This window comes from Dermacentor albipictus, chromosome 10, assembly GCF_038994185.2.
Source record: "Dermacentor albipictus isolate Rhodes 1998 colony chromosome 10, USDA_Dalb.pri_finalv2, whole genome shotgun sequence".
Lineage (NCBI taxonomy): Eukaryota > Metazoa > Arthropoda > Arachnida > Ixodida > Ixodidae > Dermacentor > Dermacentor albipictus.
This window is the reverse complement of record NC_091830.1, coordinates 40273260-40293062: the sequence shown is the minus strand read 5'-3', so window position 1 is coordinate 40293062 and position 19803 is coordinate 40273260. Positions and strand designations below refer to the sequence as shown.

General features: G+C 46.3%; 2 protein-coding genes across 3 annotated transcripts in view; one reads left to right on the top strand and one right to left on the bottom strand.

The window, feature by feature from the left end:
• LOC135907335 (phosphatidylinositol 4-kinase alpha-like) overlaps positions 1–1383 on the bottom strand; it is a 43021-nt gene extending 41638 nt beyond the window's left edge. Inside the window, exon 1 of the mRNA XM_065439017.2 lies at positions 1113–1383. Coding sequence (XP_065295089.1) covers positions 1113–1343 — 231 coding nt within the window. The 5' untranslated portion in view covers positions 1344–1383. The remainder of the gene's footprint in view (positions 1–1112) is intronic.
• A 2672-nt stretch (positions 1384–4055) lies between these two features.
• LOC135907337 (fructose-2,6-bisphosphatase TIGAR-like) overlaps positions 4056–19803 on the top strand; it is a 30893-nt gene continuing 15145 nt past the window's right edge. The window contains exons 1-4 of one of the 2 annotated variants that reach the window (XM_065439019.1): positions 4056–4273; positions 4978–5015; positions 9651–9769; positions 19600–19674. In XM_065439019.1, the coding sequence (XP_065295091.1) occupies positions 4248–4273; positions 4978–5015; positions 9651–9769; positions 19600–19674 (258 nt within the window). In that variant the 5' untranslated portion in view covers positions 4056–4247. Of the gene's footprint in view, positions 4274–4349; positions 4448–4977; positions 5016–9650; positions 9770–19599; positions 19675–19803 lie in introns of those variants that run through there. The other variant, XM_065439020.1, reaches the window with a different exon arrangement.

The following is a 19803-nucleotide window of genomic DNA, read 5'->3' as shown; positions in this document are numbered from 1 at the left end:
CGGGCGCCTAAGAGCTGCGCTCTAAAATGAAACTTAAGGAAATCTTCAACCACTGCCTCTAGACAAACGATGCGATTTGCCGTCTTGCTTTAAATGCACCTTGCCCACCGCTCCTGGATATAACAAGCATGAAATGGTTCAGAAGAAACACGTCCTGTCGGCATCTCGCGTTCGCAAGGTTTGAAGAACTGAGTCCAAGTGCGACATGCATTTGGTCTCTTCAATTTGTTGCCCCGAACTGCGTCGTGCATGCCCATGAGACATCTGACCACACATTCATGGTACGATAAACCCTGAGATCGAAAGAAGAGCTCGCGCTCGGCCTTCGCTCTCCGGGTCCGGGATAAAACTGATGAAATTACTTGTGTGCCAATGCCAACCAAGAGTGACGCGGCGATCGTCTTATAGCACCAATCGTTCGGTCTCTTGGACTTGTCGTCCCGGATTGTGCAAGACTGTCCGAGAAAACCAACGCTCATTGGGCACTCTTGGGCAGTCCGGAAAGGCAGATTGAATAGACCGATTGTTTTCGTGGACGGCCAAACTGTGGCAACGTCGCGAGCTTCAAAGTACATCTGAGGTCAAATTAATATTTGGCTTCAACCCTATCCGGGTCAGACCACCCAGGTGGAGGTGATGTCTGCTAGCTGAAAACAACTCAGCCTCACGAGATACGCTTGAGATAAGGCTCTCAAATTTGGTTTTAGGTTTAAAGGCGGAATACGTTGAACCTCCTAAGTCCATTCCCCTAATTTTAGTGGAGGATTCCCGAATGCCAGGTGACCAGAGGAAACGCTGTTCTGAACGTTAGGGCAAGTAAGTTTTGTAAATTTGGGCCCGGACTCGGCGGGCCGCCTGCTGCTGAGCAGGGGTGGCTTTAAATGGGGGGTGAGAGGGAGCGGCCGACAACCCAATAACCCCTAGTGTGCAGTGCGGGCTTGTCGGTAACCCCCCTGCCCCAATCGATCTCCGTGCTATAGCAACGCGGTGTGCCAAGTGATAGTGCCTTCCTGCACGCCCAACGAAACGTAAAAATTGGGCTCCGCCCATCCAGCAGGCAAATCTTAGCCCCACCCTTGCTTCCGAGCCGTGCCCTATCGGTCAGCGGTCACCTTGGTCCATGGCGTCGGCTGGAGGCGAGCCAGGCAACGGGACAATTCCATGAGGCCATGCCGGAACGCCGCGCGCTCCCGTTCCTGGGCCAACAAGCAGCTGCCGACGCCGCCTTCACTGCCGCCACTAGGGTGGCTACCGCCGCCACTAGGGTGGCTACCGCCGCTGCCGCTGGCGATGACGGGAGCTGGCGATGGCGTACCTGTCGATGCTGGAGTCAGATCGGCCATGTCTGTGCCGCGGGTAGGCCCTCAAGTGAGGGGGGGGGGGGGGGGGGGGGCCTCTCCGCGCCGCCTGCTTTGACCGGCGCACCCGCGGCGCCCGCGTTCGATGACGTCTTCTTTGTCCACTCCTAAGCGCCAGCTCCTCGGCAACGAAGTGGGCACGGAAACGGGGTTAACGTACGGCGACGTCGCAGGACAAGAGCTAATCGCTGAGCGGAGCACTTCCATACGACCAGCGCTCTAGGCAAAGCCGTTTCAAATCCGTGACGCAGGGTTTTCGCCCTTAACGAGAAACGGCTGACCCACAAGCGTGGCGATGTGGCGAAATGAAAATACGTAGATATACGCAGTCGATTTCCTGGAACATTTTACTGCGCAGCAGCTAGCGCGAAAGCCAAAATTTAACGATTCCGTAGTGCCTCGCTGAGAATAGTCGCCGATCATGCGGGCCAGAGAGTTTCCTCAGTTGTTGTATGAAATTCTACGCTACGAGCCATCTCTTTCACTCTCTTTCGGTAAACGATAAAAGCAGCGAGAAACCCTTCTTTTGGGGGTATTTCCAAGCTAGTGAAAACGTGTCGGCTCAGCATGAACCATGCGGATGCAGCAAATAATAGCAAACAAGTTTATTATTTAGTGTGGTCGGAGGCTAGTGTGTAGACCGGGGCACCTCTGACTTCAAGTGGGAAAAGGATCGAAAGAAGCGAGTTGTGCAACTGCAGGTGGGAGACAGTTCCGACAACTTCAAACCACAATCGATAAGTGTTGGCACACTGTTCAAACGTATTTCCTTCGTCAAGGGTTACTTCCTTCCGGGGAGGTTCATGCGTGCTTCAGAGTACGACGAAGCAAAGGAAGAGTGCGCAACAAGCCTCACTGCGAGGAAAGTTTGCACCCTTGGAGGCGTATCTTGTGTTCTAACTACAACCACTATATATCTAGCTTGCCTCTTTCTTTTCTTTAAAGGTGTATCGACACGATACTTTCGAAACTTCCTGTTTGCTTTAACTTAAGCTGCGACACCTCTAAATCTACCCCCCCCCCCCCAAAAAAAAAATTGTGCGAAGCCGCAATTGAATAAATAGAATATTACAAGGCTCAATAAGTTAATATAATAACTGTTCTACAGTAAGTTCTGATTTCGTTTCTACTGTGTTGTGACGTGATGATGCCGTATGTGGTCACTTGGGTCACTTGGTAAAAGGGCGGAGTAGCGCTTCGACACTCGCTCGGGCTCGCTTGGTCATTTGCTATGCTGGTACATTAGCCCTTACGAGCAATAGCAGCATACGAAGCGACCTAGCTATCCAGAACTAGTATCAAAAGGTCGCGATGTCCGGCTTCCACGTGACCACACACTGTCTCATAACGTCATATCACAGTATCGTCCTGGGCAATGATCGAAACCGAAACTGGTTGCAGAAAAAGCTATTGTAATAAATTATTTACTGCACTCCTAGTCTTGTCGCAATTATTCTTTGGTTTAGAGGTCTTTTTAGGGGTCTTTTTAGAGGTCTTTCTAGAGGTGTCTTTAGAGGTGTTTTGGAGCGGCACCAAATGAGTAGTCGAATACATCACGTCGGTACCCCTCTAATGCTGCGCGCCTGGCACTTCCTGATAACGAACGGCACGCACGTTAACAGCGTGACATATGGCATTCTTGACTGGAAAGTAGTGAGCAAATAGTTTGCAACAGAGGAAACGCAAGCAAGACACACTGAAAGAAGTTTGCAACCTTTGGGGTTTATCTTGCCGGGTCGATCCAAATAGGCCGCGAAGCTTCCGGAGAGAGGCGGTTCAGAACGAATTGTTACATCAGCAAAGGACGTCATGGTAGCAGCGATTGAAGCGCGGCTATGTAAGGATCGAGGGAACAAATACTGGAAAAGAAAAAAAAATGCGTTTTAACTAAAATGAAACACTTTGACAAATTCAGTAAAAATAAAAGGCCTAGTATGTATTACATGCGGGTGGGGATAAAAGACAGCTGCTCTATTTTACTTTATCAATAAATACCTTTATTCAGCGCCCACTAAGAGCGGTGGATATAACTTATTGAGTGGCTTTAGCCCCACCATCCACGTTTTCGCTGAGCAAAAGTGGCGGTGGCGTGTGGATGAAGGGGCTTTAGGTTTCGCTATAATTTTGCTATTACTTACTTACTATCACTTACTTTAGGTTTATTTTCTTGAAAACTTGAACACAAGGTGTTGTCACGTTGATAACGCGCAAGCCGTTCGTGACTTGGAAGTACCGGGCTCACAGCGGTAAAGAAAGTAAATCCAGGCAGGTCTGATTGCGATTACCGTTGTGGGAGAAGAAACAACACAAAGGGTGTAAGCCTTTTCTTAAAAGTGTTGTTTGGGGACAAGATATGCCCTAAAGAGCGTAAACGTTTTAAACTGCAGGGTGTTGCTTCTCTTCGCTTGTCCGCTCAACGACGCAACATTCGAAAATGAAGTCATACTTTTCCAGTAAAGTGAGCTAAGCTGTTCATATATTTACTCTTTATTCTACAAATGTGCACGTATACACGTCTCGGTAGACTAGTAAGTGTTCAGCGATTACTTAAAATTTCACGGCACCTCTAGAAACGTCCACAAATGACTCCACTTACACCGTATAGAGAATGCCTACAGCCTGATGGCGCTAGCGAACCTCCCAATACGAGCTTCAGTCAGTGCCATAAGCATTATCGGCATCATCATCGCCGTCCTGTTGAGCGAGCGCCCGCAACCAGAGAAGAGCGTGTGTGTATGTGTGTGCGTGTGCGTGAGTGTTTTTCGGGAAAGTGTGATACGAGTTTGTTATAATATGCGCGTATCGTGAGACCAAGCGGTGGCGTGGGAGCGTGTGCCTTACTTTTATTTTTTTGCTGCCCCCTCGACATCGTTTCCAAAACCGGGGGTTATGTTTGCACTTACCTTGGTCCGCCAGTAAGTATGCCATGTTCCGCTGCGCGTTGTCCGGCGCCTTCAAAAAGCCTTTGCCATTCGCCACATAGGCACTTCAGTTTAACGCCTGTAGCTCGGCGCTACGGTGTTGAACTGAAATAAAAATGTGGCAGTCGGAGAACTTGAGACGAGACGCGAGTGCATAAAATTTTTTTAGTAAGTCTTCGTTTGCAGCACAGCCAAGTGTTTGTTTGTGCTGGCGAGAGGCCCCGGCGTTTTTCCTGCGAAAAGAGCGGCCCCTGAAAAAGGCGAAGCCTCGCTGCGGCATCGTCGGCATCGCCTATCGCGCGGTGTTTGTTTCTTCGGCGACGCGGACGATATGTAAAATGATCTCCAGTCAAATGCCATTCTCGGTGAAGTTTCGCGGATAGTGCAATGGGTTTAGGCGCCCGGCGTTGCGAATTTCGTGCTGCTAAGTTGAACGCCTCGCTGGTGATCGTCGTCTGACCCAAATCGTGCAGTTTACCCGGCATTTCTTTTCCTTTCTTTTTCGATTTTTCAAGGCATTGCGATGTGTGCTTTTTGCGCTGTTAGTTGCAGTGATGTAGACTGCAAAGCACGCGAGTGTTAGTGTAAGGTAAAGAAATGCCGGTGCTGGCGTGCTTTGTGGGGGGTATTATGACGCAGCCTGCGTAAATGTGCGGCGGTGCCGTGTTTCATGCTTGCATTTTTCTCCTCTCTTGCAGTGGGGAGACACTGCACAACAAAGACAACGTCATTCAAGGTGGGTTACAGCTGCCCTAGCAATGTGCGGACTCTGTAGTTCCGTGCACTCGATGTGTTGTCACTTTCGGGCAATCTAAACGTTTTTCTGCAAACCCCGAGTAGCTTTGGTTATGTTCCGTGATGTTGGCTTGATGCTGATACTGATGTTGGGTTGATACCGGCCTATCACACTGTAGTGACGCAGACAGAATCAGCTTACGAATTGACTGGCGATAGTGAAAGTCCAGACTTTGTCAACAGTGAAAAGATTTTCATGCTGTTCTAAATGCGAGTCTACAATTCTCTCTACGAGTTTGCAGACTGGCATTTTGAAAACATTCAACATGGCGGACTGTGTGATCAGTCCTCACTCAATCCATCAGGGTCTTGGGTATCAATGTTACCAAATACAATATGCTGTTAACCTGCCACGGCAGCAGCTCTGCAACTGCTTAACTGGTGTGGTTACACATAGTGCATGCAAATTCAGGGCAGTACAAGAACATTTCAAGTTCAATCAAAATTGAGCAGATGTGGTCTGAGCACGGCTGTTGAGTTGACCATGCAGGTATTGATGTATGCAGCCCTTGCACTCTTTTTTTTTTTCTTTTTCATTGTGTGAAAGCTTACGATTGTTAGTGCACATTGTCTCAGAGCAATGCGGTGTTGCCTCATCCCGATTTGATGCGCAGTTGCATTGTTCCAGAGTGCATGACTGCTGCGAAACAGTATTTGAGCCTTGTCTGACTCACTCGTCATGCTTTTTCCAGGAACTCTTTCGTACACCTAATGTACTCAGGGGGAAAATTTGTAGTGTGGTGAACTTCTGGTGGGATGTATGCCACATTTCTTTAGTCTTTGAATTTAAGACGAGTATATATATAGTGTGCATGTCTGCGACTTTCGAATAAACAGTTGAATGTATAGACCGATTAGTTTGACTGGTGTTTTACTGACATCAGACTGGTCGAAGTGAACTGGCAGACCAAAAATCGATGGGTGTGTCGTGACAACACAGGTTTGCACTGCTTTGTATGTGCTTAGCCCACAAATTCTGGCATATTATTTTTGATACACTCAGTTTTATGATTCAAATGATCTCTTGTTTTTAAGTGCAGGAAATGTAATGCGTAATCCAAAATGAGTTTATTTATTATCCAGGGCAGTCTTTGTGTGGATGGCTTAGCAAAGCAATTACTGATTATTGTCAGAATTACAATTACTTACTCCAGAAATCGATTTATTACAGTTAATCAATTACTGTCATGTAAATTAGGCAATTACAAAAGATATTTGATTAACATTACTTTTGTCCCAACATTTATTAACATGCATTCAGATGCTTATTTGGGTGCAGATGCTTGTAGATGGTGCAGATGCGTGCAGATTCTATTTGCGATTACTAAGGTAATCGCAAATAGAATCAGGAACACCTTAGACTTTTGTCAAGCAAAGGACCAAGCAGGATTCCGTAAAGGCTACTCAACAATAGACCATATTCACACTATCGATCAGGTGATAGAGAAATGTGCGGAATATAACCAACCCTTATATAAAGCTTTCATTGATTACGAGAAAGCCTTTGATTCTGTCAACCTCAGCAGTCAAGGAGGCATTACGGAATCGGGGTGTAGACGAGACGTATGTAAAAATACTGAAAGATATCTATAGTGGCTCCACAGCCACCGTAGTCCTCCATAAAGAAAGCAACAAAGTCCCAATAAAGAAAGGCGTCAGGCAGGGAGATACGATCTCTACAATGCTATTCACATCGTGTTTACAGGAGTTATTCAGAGACCTGGATTGGGAAGTATTGGGGATAAGAGTTAATGGAGAATACCTTAGTAACTTGTGATTCGCTGATGATATTGCCTTGCTTAGTAACTCAGGGGACCGATTGCAAGGCATGCTCACTGACCTGGAGAGGCAAAGCAGAAGGGTGGGTCTGAAAATTAATCTGCAGAAAACTAAAGTAATGTCTAACAGTCTCGGAAGAGAACAGCAGTTTACGATTGGTGGCGAGGTGCTGGAAGTGGTAAGGGAATACATCTACTTAGGACAGGTAGTGACCGCAGATCCGGATCATGAGACGGAAATAATCAGAAGAATAAGAATGGGCTGGGATGCATTTGGCAGGCATTCTCAGATGATGAACAGCAGGTTGCCATTATCCCTCGAGAGAAAAGTGTATAATAGCTGTGTCTTACCAGTACTCGCCGACGGGGCAGAAACCCGGAGGCTTACAAAAAGGGTTCTAATTAAATTGAGGACGACCCAACGAGCTATGGAAGGAAGAATGATGGGTGTAACGTTAAGGGATAAGAAAAGAGCAGATTGGGTGAGGGAACAAATGCGAGTTCATGACATCTCAGTTGAAATCAACAAAAAGAAATGGGCATGGGCAGGACATGTAATGAGGAGGGAAGATAACCAATGGTCATTAAGGGTTACGGACTGGATTCAAAGGGAAAGGAAGCGTCAGGAAGTTAGATGAGCGGATGAGATTAAGGAGTTTGCAGGTACAACATGGCCACAATTAGTACATGACCGGGGTTGTTGAAGTATGGGAGAGGCCTTTGCCCTGCAGTGGGCGTAACCAGGCTGATGATGATGATGCTTAGAATAGTGTTGCACTGGCAGAATCCGTAAAATTTTTTTACCAATTGTATGGCCATACAGAACATTGGATTCTCCCCTTCTATGTACGTTAATCAAATGTTGAAAATTCTTAAATGTACGGAGTTTCTTCAAGATAGCATTTGGCTGGTTATACAAGTCGCCAAATGCACTTCGTCTACCAATAGGCTTTGCTCAGTCTTCATCCCTCATCATTTCATATAGCTGTCATCATGTCATAGAACCAATACTTTGTCTCCTACCTCAGCCATTGCTGTGGTCTGTGAAATGTATTGTTGCACACTGATTGTAATGCTAACAACAAAGTGTGCAAGTCAAAATCACACCAGCATTGTACAAAGGGGCAGAGTCTGAAACAAGAATACTTTCTAGTTAGCCCAAGTTAGCCCTAACCTATTCACATTATATAGAGTTGGGCAGGTTGGTCTTGCGTTGTCAATCTAGTGCAAAGTTGTGGATTCACCGTTCTAGCTAAATGGCTGTGATGTCGCGCTGTTGAGGGCGATGTTGGACGTTCAACTCTGGCCACCCTGCCTGCCTGTCGAAGGGGTTGGAATGCAAAGGTGCTCGTGTGCCATGCATTGGGCATACATTAAAAGGGCACTAGAGGGAAATGATAAATTGACCCACATTGAAAAGTTGGGCCTCTGTAATAACGAGTTGGAAGTGGCACCACCTGTTCTAAACTGGTCATTAGCCGGCACACTGTTCGTGAAGCTCGCTGAGCTCAATTTCTGTCTCTTCTAAGATCCAGTGCAGTCATTCTCTACTGCCAAAAAATTTATTAGGCTTGACTAGATGCTGTCAAACTTCATGACATCATGGCAAGCTGGCACATTCCTGTGCCGGCTTTCTGAACGCGCTAGCTTGCCATTAAACCTGGTGCAGGAACTTCAAGGCGACAGCGCCAATGAACTTTCATGTTATTGCGTTAGCAATTCACAATAGTGACAATACCGTCGTAATATGAACACTCCAGGCGAGTTTTCGTCATCGCTGCCAATAAGTGCCACCTTTGCCGTGATGTTCCTTATATATTTATGTATACATGCACTATATATGTACTTACACTGCATATGCAAGGTAGATGGGTTACAATTCAACTGGTAGAGTTGCTCAAGCCAGGATTATGTTCTCGGGTGAATTGTTCCTCACATTTTTTTTACAATTGCTCGACACAAAAAAGTCATAAGTATTTCATTTGCGCATGTATCTTATTCTGAATCTTGTATTAAAAGGTGAAAAATCATATATATATATATATATATATATATATATATATATATATATATATATATATATATATATGTATATATATATATATGTGTTTGTATATATATATGTATATGTATATATGTATCACAGCTCACAATCTGAAAATGACGTAACTTTACTGGTGCTGCTTTTTAAGGGCCGCACAGTGACGTCTGTGCGATGCCATTACAGGCATTACACGATGTGTTGAAGCTTTGAAAGGGGCTAGAAATTTTGGCACATCGGCCTGTGTTGTATCCACGTATGGTCAAACCCGCGCATAGTTAGGTCACTGTTTGAACAGTTCGAGTGCAATGCTAAACCTTGCAACCATTGTCAGTGCTTCGGCCTTCAGGCGAAACTGCCAAATTTTTTGTCTTGCTTAACAATCTTTCTCCCATAGTAATACTGGCCGTTCTGGTGTTGCGTTCGGGTACTTTACGAATACAGCCAAAATGAGTGTTCCTTTAACCCAGGCGGCCATAATTGTAACCTCTAGCCATCCGCATTGGTGTCTCTTATAGCACCTGTGCTGGATTGGGACTTAAAGCCCAATCATTCGCTCTCTGATCAAAAGGGAAAAATGGGTGAGTTGGTATGGAAGCACGATCAGAAGTGAGAAATGGAAAGTTGGTGTGGAAGCATGGGAGCTAAGACAGAGAAAAAAAGCCCCTTGAAGAGCGCTGTGTCCTGTCTTTTGCCTTAGCTTGTGTCCCAGCAGTTCGCGCTCTGAATTTAGCCATCATCACTCTCTGATGCGCAGGCCAGCTGGATGTACCGCTGTCGAGCATCGGCCTTGAGCAGGCCGAGCTGCTGGGCAAGCACCTGCAGCAGCAGAGGTTCACCCACGTCTACAGCAGCGATCTGTCGCGTGCCAAACAGGTGTGGGCACGCCTTGGAGAAGAGGACCCCTTACACACTAGCATGCTTAGATTGCTCATCTTTTGATTGTTTTGTTTTCAGAAAAAAGAGAATTGCATGGGGCACTCAGAGCGGATCCTTGCTGCTGCCATTGTCATGATTAGGCGTACTGAAACTTGTCCTTCAATGAGTGGCTTTTATGATTGCTGTAATAGTATAGTACAGCATGAAAAGGGGGGGAAAAGCGGTGACGTCTTTCACAGTTAACACAAGCACAGATATTCTCCTTCAGTGGCCTTATAATGTTTTATCAACACTCTTTAAACAAGTTGTCGGCACGCTTGCAACACCATGTTTGCTGATAACACCTGGTTTGGGTTAGCTCGCATATGAGCACATATTGCCTCACTAATGGAACTGCCTTAATCTGTCCTGCCTTGCCGGTTACCATGGATTGAACAGCTTTCATGACTGGCAATCTACGCCGGCAACCGGTAAATGGCGCCCGTGCAGCACAGCTTTGGAGTGCTCTAGATCAGCATGCTCGTGATTGTACTATTGCGTTCAGTAGGACTTGCAACGTGCAAGCCTTGGCCGAAGCACTTTCTGGGTCAAGCTGGTGGCACTAGCATGCGAAGCCCTCCAAGTTTACAGCAATACATGGGAACTCCCGTGCTTGCAGTCATCCACGAGTCCTCCTCTTTCTTTGGAGGCCCTTGCCTTGAAGCAAATATACCCTGGTATGCCCAGGAATGAGACTTCCCCTGCTTAAGACGGCGAGCTTTGCCATTGTGTGTAGAGGTGTGCGAATAGTGATTCTTGAGACCAAATCGAATGTGAATCAAATAGTGCCAGAGGCAAATTGAATCAAATATTGAACACTTTTCAGATAGGTTTAAAATAGTGAATAACTGTTATGACAATATGAAACGATGTTCACATCCTAGTATTGCTAAACTTAGCAACTTTCCGTCGTTACATAGTAGGTTATGAAGCATTTGTATTAAAAGCACAAATGAAGCATTAGGAGTAAACAAGTTTCTTCGCATGCACGGGGACCCATCACGATGGCTTAGTGGCTATGGTGTTGCGCAGCTAAGCACAAGGTCGCAGGATCAAATCCCAGGCATGGCAGCCGCATTTCGATGGGGGCGAAATGCAAAAATGTATGTGTACTTAGATTTAGGTGCACATTAAAGGACCCCAGGTGGTCGAAATTAATCCGGAGTCCCCCACTATGGCATGCCTCATAATCATACGGTGGTTGTGGCGCATAAAAACCCCAGAATTCAAGTCAGGCACAGGGCTCTTCAGAGAGTACGAATGATTGCTGTACAGCCTCTAAAGTATGGCTACATAAGTGACGTAGCCTACGCCACTAGGGAAGTTCATATGTTTTATGTGTATATGTGTATACTATGCCCGTGGGGGAGAAAATTTTGTGTACTTTTGCTCCAATTTTGTTTATTTCGGTGTAGTTGGCATTTTTAAGTATTAAAAGAATGTTTGCATTTACACTTAATGACTATTCAATTCAGTTGACGAATTGAGTAGTCATTATTTGTAAGTGCAAATATTTTTGATTTTAGTTATTTTATGAGTACATTTTCATTTCGGTTGACAAATTGAATAGGACACCATTCAATTCGTCGTTCGAAAGTTTCTAATTTTCACACACCCCTAATTGTGAGCCGTTGATCTTCAGTAGGGCAGTGTGTTATTACTGCACGATATAGGAACGCAGCTGCCAAAGAATGTATATTCCCAAAAGTACAGCGAATTATGGGCAATGCTAGAAACGTAAAACCCTCCCTGTGTTTTTGGTTTTTCCTTAAAAGCTTCACAAGTTAGCGTTACCAGTTCGACCTAAAGAGCGTTCTGGCCACGGCTTGTGCTCAGCAAACCATGCTTAACACTTTAGGCTGCCTATGTTAGTCACTCGCACTGTTTGCAAGACAGGTGCATAATTTTGTCTTCTTTGAAATTTCTTTGGGTCCTATTGTGTAGAAGTCACCTTGTGGCCCTTTTGTGATCGCTATTTGTGCCCCATTTGTGATCGCTATTGCTTCAACATCACTGCTGGCAGTATTGAACACGCAACTCAGCTTGGTGGTAACAGTCGGGTTAGGGTTAAAGAAGGGTGCTTGCACTAGAACTTCTTATCGCTACAGCTAGTGCTTTATGACTCTTTCCTTAGACATATGCTTAGACATACTGCAAGCACATGACCCAAAGCGAATATGGAGAGTGAGAGAATGTATTTATTAACATGTTGCTGCAGGATACAATGCCATTCTCTCTTTTTAGCATCTGTAGGGGATGGGAAATAAGACGGGAAAGGGAGGCTGGTATTTAAGGTTGTGCGAAGCAGCTGGCTTCGTGTTGCAGCTCGAATGGAACTTTGGACATGTTGGGATTTGAAAGACTCTAGAACAATCGCTGCCATTGAAACTATAATCGTTTATTTTTATTTGTTTTAAATAGAAAAGGTACTGGAGCTGCACATGCAGGGACGCTCGTAATTGTAAGATGATGAAAAGAATAGAGGCCTCAGCCTGCACTTTATATTTTAAAGGACGCTTACGCTTTGCCTTTTAGAGTGGAACACAATAGCGTTCAAAGATCCCCGACTGTTTCTTGCACTTCCCGGCGACTGGAGCGTATGTAACTGTAATGTTTACCAGGAAACACTAGCCGCGAATGCTAGGCACGAAGGCTGGTACAAACACAACCTCTTGCATGGGCCGCGGTGCGACGGCTGGAGGTATTGCAAGGAAACGGATGCGCCACTCCGAGGCCCCCAAGACGCCTGCGCGTTGGTGCGTGCTAATGGTGGACACCATGGCTGGTTTGTGGATGGTAGAAGCGCTGGAAAAGGGGTTTCTTTGAGTTTTCGCGTAACAGAATTGTTTTCTCGTATAGTCGAATTACCATACGAGAGCTTCATGTCTGTAGGTTGCATGTGAGTCGTAGTTTGCTATTTTCCCATGTATTTTACCTTGAGAAATTCAGTTCAGTGCACTCCATGCATCACATGGAGGGCCTGGGTATAGGTGGTTTGAAAATCTTTTCGTTGGAACAACGTCCGAAGCTGACCCTGGATTCTCTGAGACGAGCGCCTTAACACTATCACGTTAATATAGCAGGCAGTCCTGTACAGTGGAACCCAGTTAATATGTTCCTGACCTAAAGCCCATCGACTCCCATGTACTATTGTGTTCCCGTTTGATACGTTGCCATTTTCTAATGTTCCCGCATCTTGTGTTGCGTTTGAACTCAGCGGTCACGTAAATTTAGCGGTGTAGAGAAAAATTTGTTCTAGTGTGTTGCAACATGCAACCGGTAGGCTGCAACTAGCGACCGAAGCTTGCAGTAAGTGAGCAAGGACGCTCAAGCCAGGCACTGCACAAGCAAGTTAGCAGAAAACATGCACAGAGAGCAGTTAGCGAAGCACCCAAGGGAGTGCGCATTGGCTAAAATCTACCAGGAACCATGCACACTGGGCCAAGTCATACCTGCCGAGTGCAGAGCTACATTTATTTGGGGGCTGGCAAAGGTCTTATATGCATTGCATAATCGGCAGTTTTCTTTAGTCAGCTTTGCCACAATAGAGCCGTGTTATGCAGTGAAGCTTATGTAAAATATTGCGGTCAAGCATATCGACAGTAGCAAGGGGCCACTGTCGTGGAATGTCGTATGTAATGTGTCCCTTAATTATACACATGCACACAGGCCATATCCAGTCGTACTCAAGCACTGAGGCATCTAATAACTGTATTGGCACCTCCTCTTCAGAGCTATTTCTCGCGTTACAATGGCAGTTTGTGGCTTTCCTTATTGTTACTTTCCTGCCTGTTGAGAAGCCCCAAATCACCGCAGTAACGTCGGAAACGGCTCTGAATGGCTGCCACTGCAGTTAACAGATGTCTCGGCGATCGTACTATTTTTAAATTTGATGTGTGCATGTATAATTATGGGACACATGCTATGTTATTTAGTGGTAGCCCTTTTCCACCGTTAATATGCTTCACTGTAAAATACAACTTTGCTGCAGGGAAGCTGACAACTGCAGCAACAACTGCAGTTGCGTCAAGACTCGTCGGAATTGACGATTGTTTACTTCCAGTATTTCGGGGTGGGACCACGGGGTTTGCAATGTGGGAAAGGGAATGCGCCACTGCACCACTAAACTTACGGATCGCTGTGTTCAAACGCAACGTAAGATGCGGGAACATTACAGAATGCCAACGAATTAAATGGGAACATAATACATAGGAGTTCATGGGCCATGACCACGAAAGCATGGCGTAGCAGCTGGGAAAACGCAACAGCAAGGAACTTATCAGCAGGGTTCTGCTGTGCTAGTTCTGCAAACAGCAGAGATTGCAATTTTAAAATAGTCCAAAATACCACTAGGGCTTGGTGAAAAAACGCAGCCTGTGGATAGCATACGCTGTTGTGAAAACACCTCAGCGAAATTCTGCGCTTTGCGGCACCATTTTATACGATACTCTTTTCAATCTAATCCTTCTCCTCACCCCTTTCAAACATGCTGGCAGCTTGCAGATGTTGTCATATGCAAGATTCCATTGGCAGCTGCTGTTGGCTGAAAGCTGACACCAATCAAGGAGGGTGTTTGGATCATTGCGCTTCTTCCTACTGATACTGTGTATATTTGACGCAAACCCACAAGGAGGCTGCTGAAACAGTGCGACGTAGATGCCGCCACAGATGGTCCTCACCTAGGAGTGAGACTGCTTCGAAAACTGTGTTACCCATTCAAGTAAGAATGTCACCTGCACTTTCCAGTGCAGCAAACGCTGATGCTGGACAGTAGAAAACTCCAAAACGTCTCTCTTCAAATGAATAACCGTTACTTCCAAAGTAGACAACATATAGAAGAGCAACAGCAGGTGCCGCATCCAGTATGGCAAGCTGCTACATCGGATGAGGTACGACATGCAGATCAGCAAGTGGTATCGCTACTGTGATCCTTAATACATGCCATTTGCGTGTTGCTGAACAACATGCACACATCAGTCAGAAGTCCACTGCAAGTACTGGACACATCAAGTCCAGTGCTGGCACCCCTTGAGTAAACCGTGGCTCAGGAGGAAGTCTGAAAAGCAGCAGTTTTCCAGTCGAACGCCCAGGGACTCTGCTTGCGCATCGCCAATTGCCGACAATTCGTGGACGCCAAGAGTTTCGCATCATCATCTGTGAGCCGAACTTATCAAACTCAATCTATCCAGCTATGAATCATATGCCACACCATTTATGTTGCCAACTATTGGTGGAAACAGCAGTGTCATGGAGATTTTTTTGGTCGTGACCTCGCATTCTTCAGCCTGTACTGCCACATGACAGTAACCAATACGTATGCTTAACAGTAAAAAGGAAAAGACTTGCTGTTGCGGGTGCCTGCCTGTCACCATGAAGTAGAGTTGATTACAAAACATTACAGGACAGCCTGTCAATATCTCCTGCTCCTTGGATTATCATCGGGCACTTCAACACTCATCATACACCCTAGGGAAATACAAAAATCAATGTGCAAGGCAGAGACTTGTCATCTTTTGCCTCCGACAGCGAATTCTGGCTTTTAAATGACGGCAGTCCTACATTTCTACGCGGTTCTACATACAGCAGCTGTCTTGGCCTTTGTCTCGCGAAGTCTCGTCAGGTGTACTGGATGGCTTACGGACATTGAAACGCACGGGAGTGACCATATTCCCACTTAAGTCAAGATCAGAGGTCTTTCCGCATTGCACTCAAATGATGCAATACAAAGAGTGGACTGGCCCAAATTCCAATCTTTTATTGCAGACCTCTGTCAGGGTAATTTACTACATGTTTTGGAAGTCACAATCAAGAGCACAGTGAAAGACAATAGACGTACTCTAATGTGTTCTTTGAAATTCGCTGAATTTGATATAGAATTAATGTCTTTGAGCAATCCGCCGACGTGCCGAACATACACACTGATGCACAGTCAATGGACGATCTACTGACTGCTAGATGCCTACAAAAGAAGATCCAGTACCGGTTAGGTAAACTGGAGTCACAACGCTGGACTGCTTTCTATGAATCGCTAGACCCTCATAAGCCCCTATCGCACTTATGGAGGACAATGCGAGGCCTTACGACACCACCCGTACAGCGGTCTCCATTCAAGGCCCTGGCCCTCTTCCAACAGTAATCAGATACTGATGTCGCTGAAGACTTCTGTGCCAGATTATTCAAGCAACTCGCAGCTTCCAACAACTTATCACATTCCATCAGCTTCCTGCCCCTGCGTTACCCCCGCATGGGCCTACCATTTTTAATCCATGTGCAGGCGTAAGTCTTTACCAGGACCTGGTGGAATTTCTTACAGAGCTCTGTATCGGCAGGGTTAGCGGACGAGGAGTGTTCTGTTTGAAATGTATATTGAATCTTGGCTAACTGCCACACTTTCCACAAGCTGGAAGACTAGTCGCGTATTTCCGCTGCTGATACCTGGCCAGTCTCCATTAGAGCTTTCATCATATCACCCAATTGCATTGGCAAGCTGTGAGCAGAATGACGAAGAGGATGATCCTCCGATGCCTGGAGTGGTACTTGGAATACTACACCATCTATCCAGATGCTGTGGCAGGCTTCCGACGTGTCCGCTCGTCGGTTGATAACGACGTCAACCAGGTTACCTAGGTTCAGCACCAAAAGGGATGTAAACGTCTCTGCACTTCTTTGTTTCTCGACGTCAAAAGGACTTACAACGACCTTACACATGAAACCATTCTCGCCGCTCACGAAGGGGTAGGCCACGGTGGTCAATGTTTAGATGGATACTTAGCTACCTCTCTATTCAATCTCTCTTTGTGAGTGCCGAGGACGGCCACACTCTTATACGTTGCACCTGCTGTGGCGTCCCCCAGGATGGCATACTGAGCCCTACATTGTTTAACCTCACACTGATTGGTCTCCTTGACCACCTTCCAAACAGAGTTAAATCATCCATGTATGCCGACAACATATGCGTTTGAGTGTCCGGAGTGACACGCTTACAGCTACGTGCAAGGTTCCAAAAAGCTGCCACTCAGACTACACTCTACCTCTGCAGTCAAGGCCTGGAGATTTCACTGGATAAATCTGCACTTGTGGCATTAACACGTAAGCCCTTGACGTACTACAGTGTATTAATCAATGGGCAGAGTATACCATTTGTACAGTCTTACAAATCCTTGGGTAAACAAACATATCTCATGGAGCCCCCGCGTACAGCCGAGCCCGCTTATAACAAACTTGACCGTTACTCTGCGTCTGTTCGTTATACCCTGAAGTTCGTAGTAAGTGGACGACAGCTTAAAAGGAAGAAAGTGGCTCGTCAAAACACAAAATTTATTTGCAGAGAAGTTCATGATGCTCATCTGTTTCTACAGTGCAGATCCGATAAGGGCGGTCTTCAGTTTATTTAAAGCAGAAGTGTGCTCTTCGCCGAGACCCTTGGCATAGACAACTTGCCTGAGGCTCTCTATGCAGCCCGTTGCTACAGGCACACTTATGGGTGCTGGCTTCGAAGTTTCATCGTCATCCGATTCCTCTGCGTCGCTCTTCACCCGCAGTTTGCAAGCGATTCCCTCGTCCGTGCACGGTTCCGCAATGTCAGCATCTTCATAAGCAGAAATAAAGTAATCCCAACCATTGTCGTAGCCCCCCATGTTGAAGTGGACGACGCGCTGCCACAAATTGCCGCCGGACTGATCACCTTTGGAAGCATCAGTCTCTGCATCAGGCACTGCGTCGATGAAGCTGGCCTTGCGGAAACAGTTCCGCACGCAAGCGGCCATCACCTCTTTACGTGCCGCCTTTGCCATCCAACGGCTGAATACAGCGAGACTTGAAGCGGCAAGTTGGTGGCCGGGCGGTCAACAGCGATGAGCAAGCACTCCACAATACGGCACCTATACAATGCCTTACATGCACGTATTATGCCGAAGTCAAGCGGCTGGCTTTTGAAGTGGTATTGCGCGGAAGGGAAAGTAGAGTAACTGCTGTCAGAGAAGTTTGCACGTTGTGCGCTGAGCAGTTGTCGAGCATGAGCAGTATGTGCTTTCCTTGCCTATGCATGTCGCAGTCAAACTCCCAGCCACACTGTGAATAAATTATGCGTCATCCACGCATTAGTATTGTGCCTGTAGCGCACAGGTACACAGCTCCGAAAGCAACGCAGCTTCTTTGATTTTCCTATTACAAAGGGCACGCACCAGTCGCGGCCATCCATATTAATGCACTTCAGTACTGTAACGTGCACTTTACTGGGCTTGCCACTAGCACATGAGTCGTCTTTCATGGCAAGCGTCTTGTATCTTTAAGCAGCGCGTCCTCTATATCTGTGTAGGTGACCTTCTGTAGGCTCTCTTCTGTTTGTCGAGTCAGCAGCAGAGCTGGCGATCTTTTCCTTGTTCTTTGGAATCATTGAGATGGTTGATTTGGACTTCTTAACTTAACTACTTCTTAACCAACTCAGTTTTTAGCACCTTGAGACACTTCTTTCAAGATTGCTTGCTTTGTTGCCATGTTCAGCACTTTTTGTTTCGTGACTGCTGCAGGCAGTAAGCATTAAACATTGGCTACTCTGCCTGTCGGTGTCATAGCCATTGGGTCTCACTAATGAGTTAGTTTTGAACACTCAACTAGCCTCGAACCACGTAAAACTTAAGGTCAGATCACACGTATGCTAGCCAGCGCAAGCTCACTATTGCAGGCTCCAGGCTAGACACCTTGGCAGACATCGCTTCATATTGAGCTATTGACAGCACTTCAAAATGCGCAAATGCCTACTCTCTGCCGGTCAAGCTGGCGCAGGACAAAGCTGGCCTGCACCCCTGTAGCACAGCCAGACTGTAGCACACGAGCGCAAGCGTACACCTTCGTTGTGCACATAGCAAATGCTGTGCACATGCACCACAGTTGCATGTAGCTGCGTCTGCTTCGCAGCGTAGATACCGCAGCCACCACGGGATGTTGCAACGACGCAGCTCGCTGTGGCTCGAGGATGACTGTTTGGCATGTCTTGGGTTCCAAAATTGGGAATAGTGTCATCTGTGTCAGTCTATGCGAGCATCCAAAATGAAATTCGAACTGCACACCTTCGTGATGTTCTCTAGGCGAAATGTTCTGGACACGCTCCAGTCTGCCGTAGCCTTCGCAGTGCAAGACTTCTATGAAGGAAGGAACAGGAGCTCCACAAAGGGGATAAATTGTGATCTTTGATTGTCAATAGCTCCCCTTCTTCTGAACTTATTGAAGTACATTTTGCTGCAAGGTATTTCTGAAATAGTCTATTATAACTTCAAATGCATTTCTGCACTTCGATAAAAAGTGTTTCAGGGCCCCTTCAAAGTATGATGAAACCAGAGTGCTGGTGGTGCAACCGTAGAGGCAATTCCAACTGGGCGCTACCCTTTAGGAGGAGGAGTCGGAATGAACACTCGGAGAATTTCACTTTACACCCTTTGGGGCATATCTTTGTACCACAATATTAATCCCCATCTATCTTGCATTCCTTCCCTTTAAATTGCGTCGTTCCTTTCCTTTCATTAATGCTGCGTACCCGGTACTTACAGGTCACGAGCACCATGCGTGTCACTGGTGTGACATAGCTTCCTTAAAAGGAGAGTGGCAAGTGTAAAGTTTTCAACAAAGAAAACAAGCATGGCCGATGACGGTTATTGTTGTGGCAGAACGATGCACTCCAAGTGGTCTCAACTGTTTTTAAAGTGTAGATTTGAGTGCTACTGGGACATGGTCTTCGGATGTGCTTTGGCTTTGCGCCACTGAGCACCTAATGTGTTTTTCTCATCTTGCAGACTGCCATGTCGATCCTGGAAAAGAATCGGGTGACTCCAGGGCCTATTATCGAAGACCAGCGGCTACGAGAACGGGTGAGTTTGCACCGCTGAAGTTTAAGCAGTGTCTGTGCTTGAAGAAAGTGTTTAAACTCTTCCTTTGTGGCCATTTGCACTTGCACTAAAGCAATCATTTGGGTACAAGCTTGGGCTAAGGATTTTGTT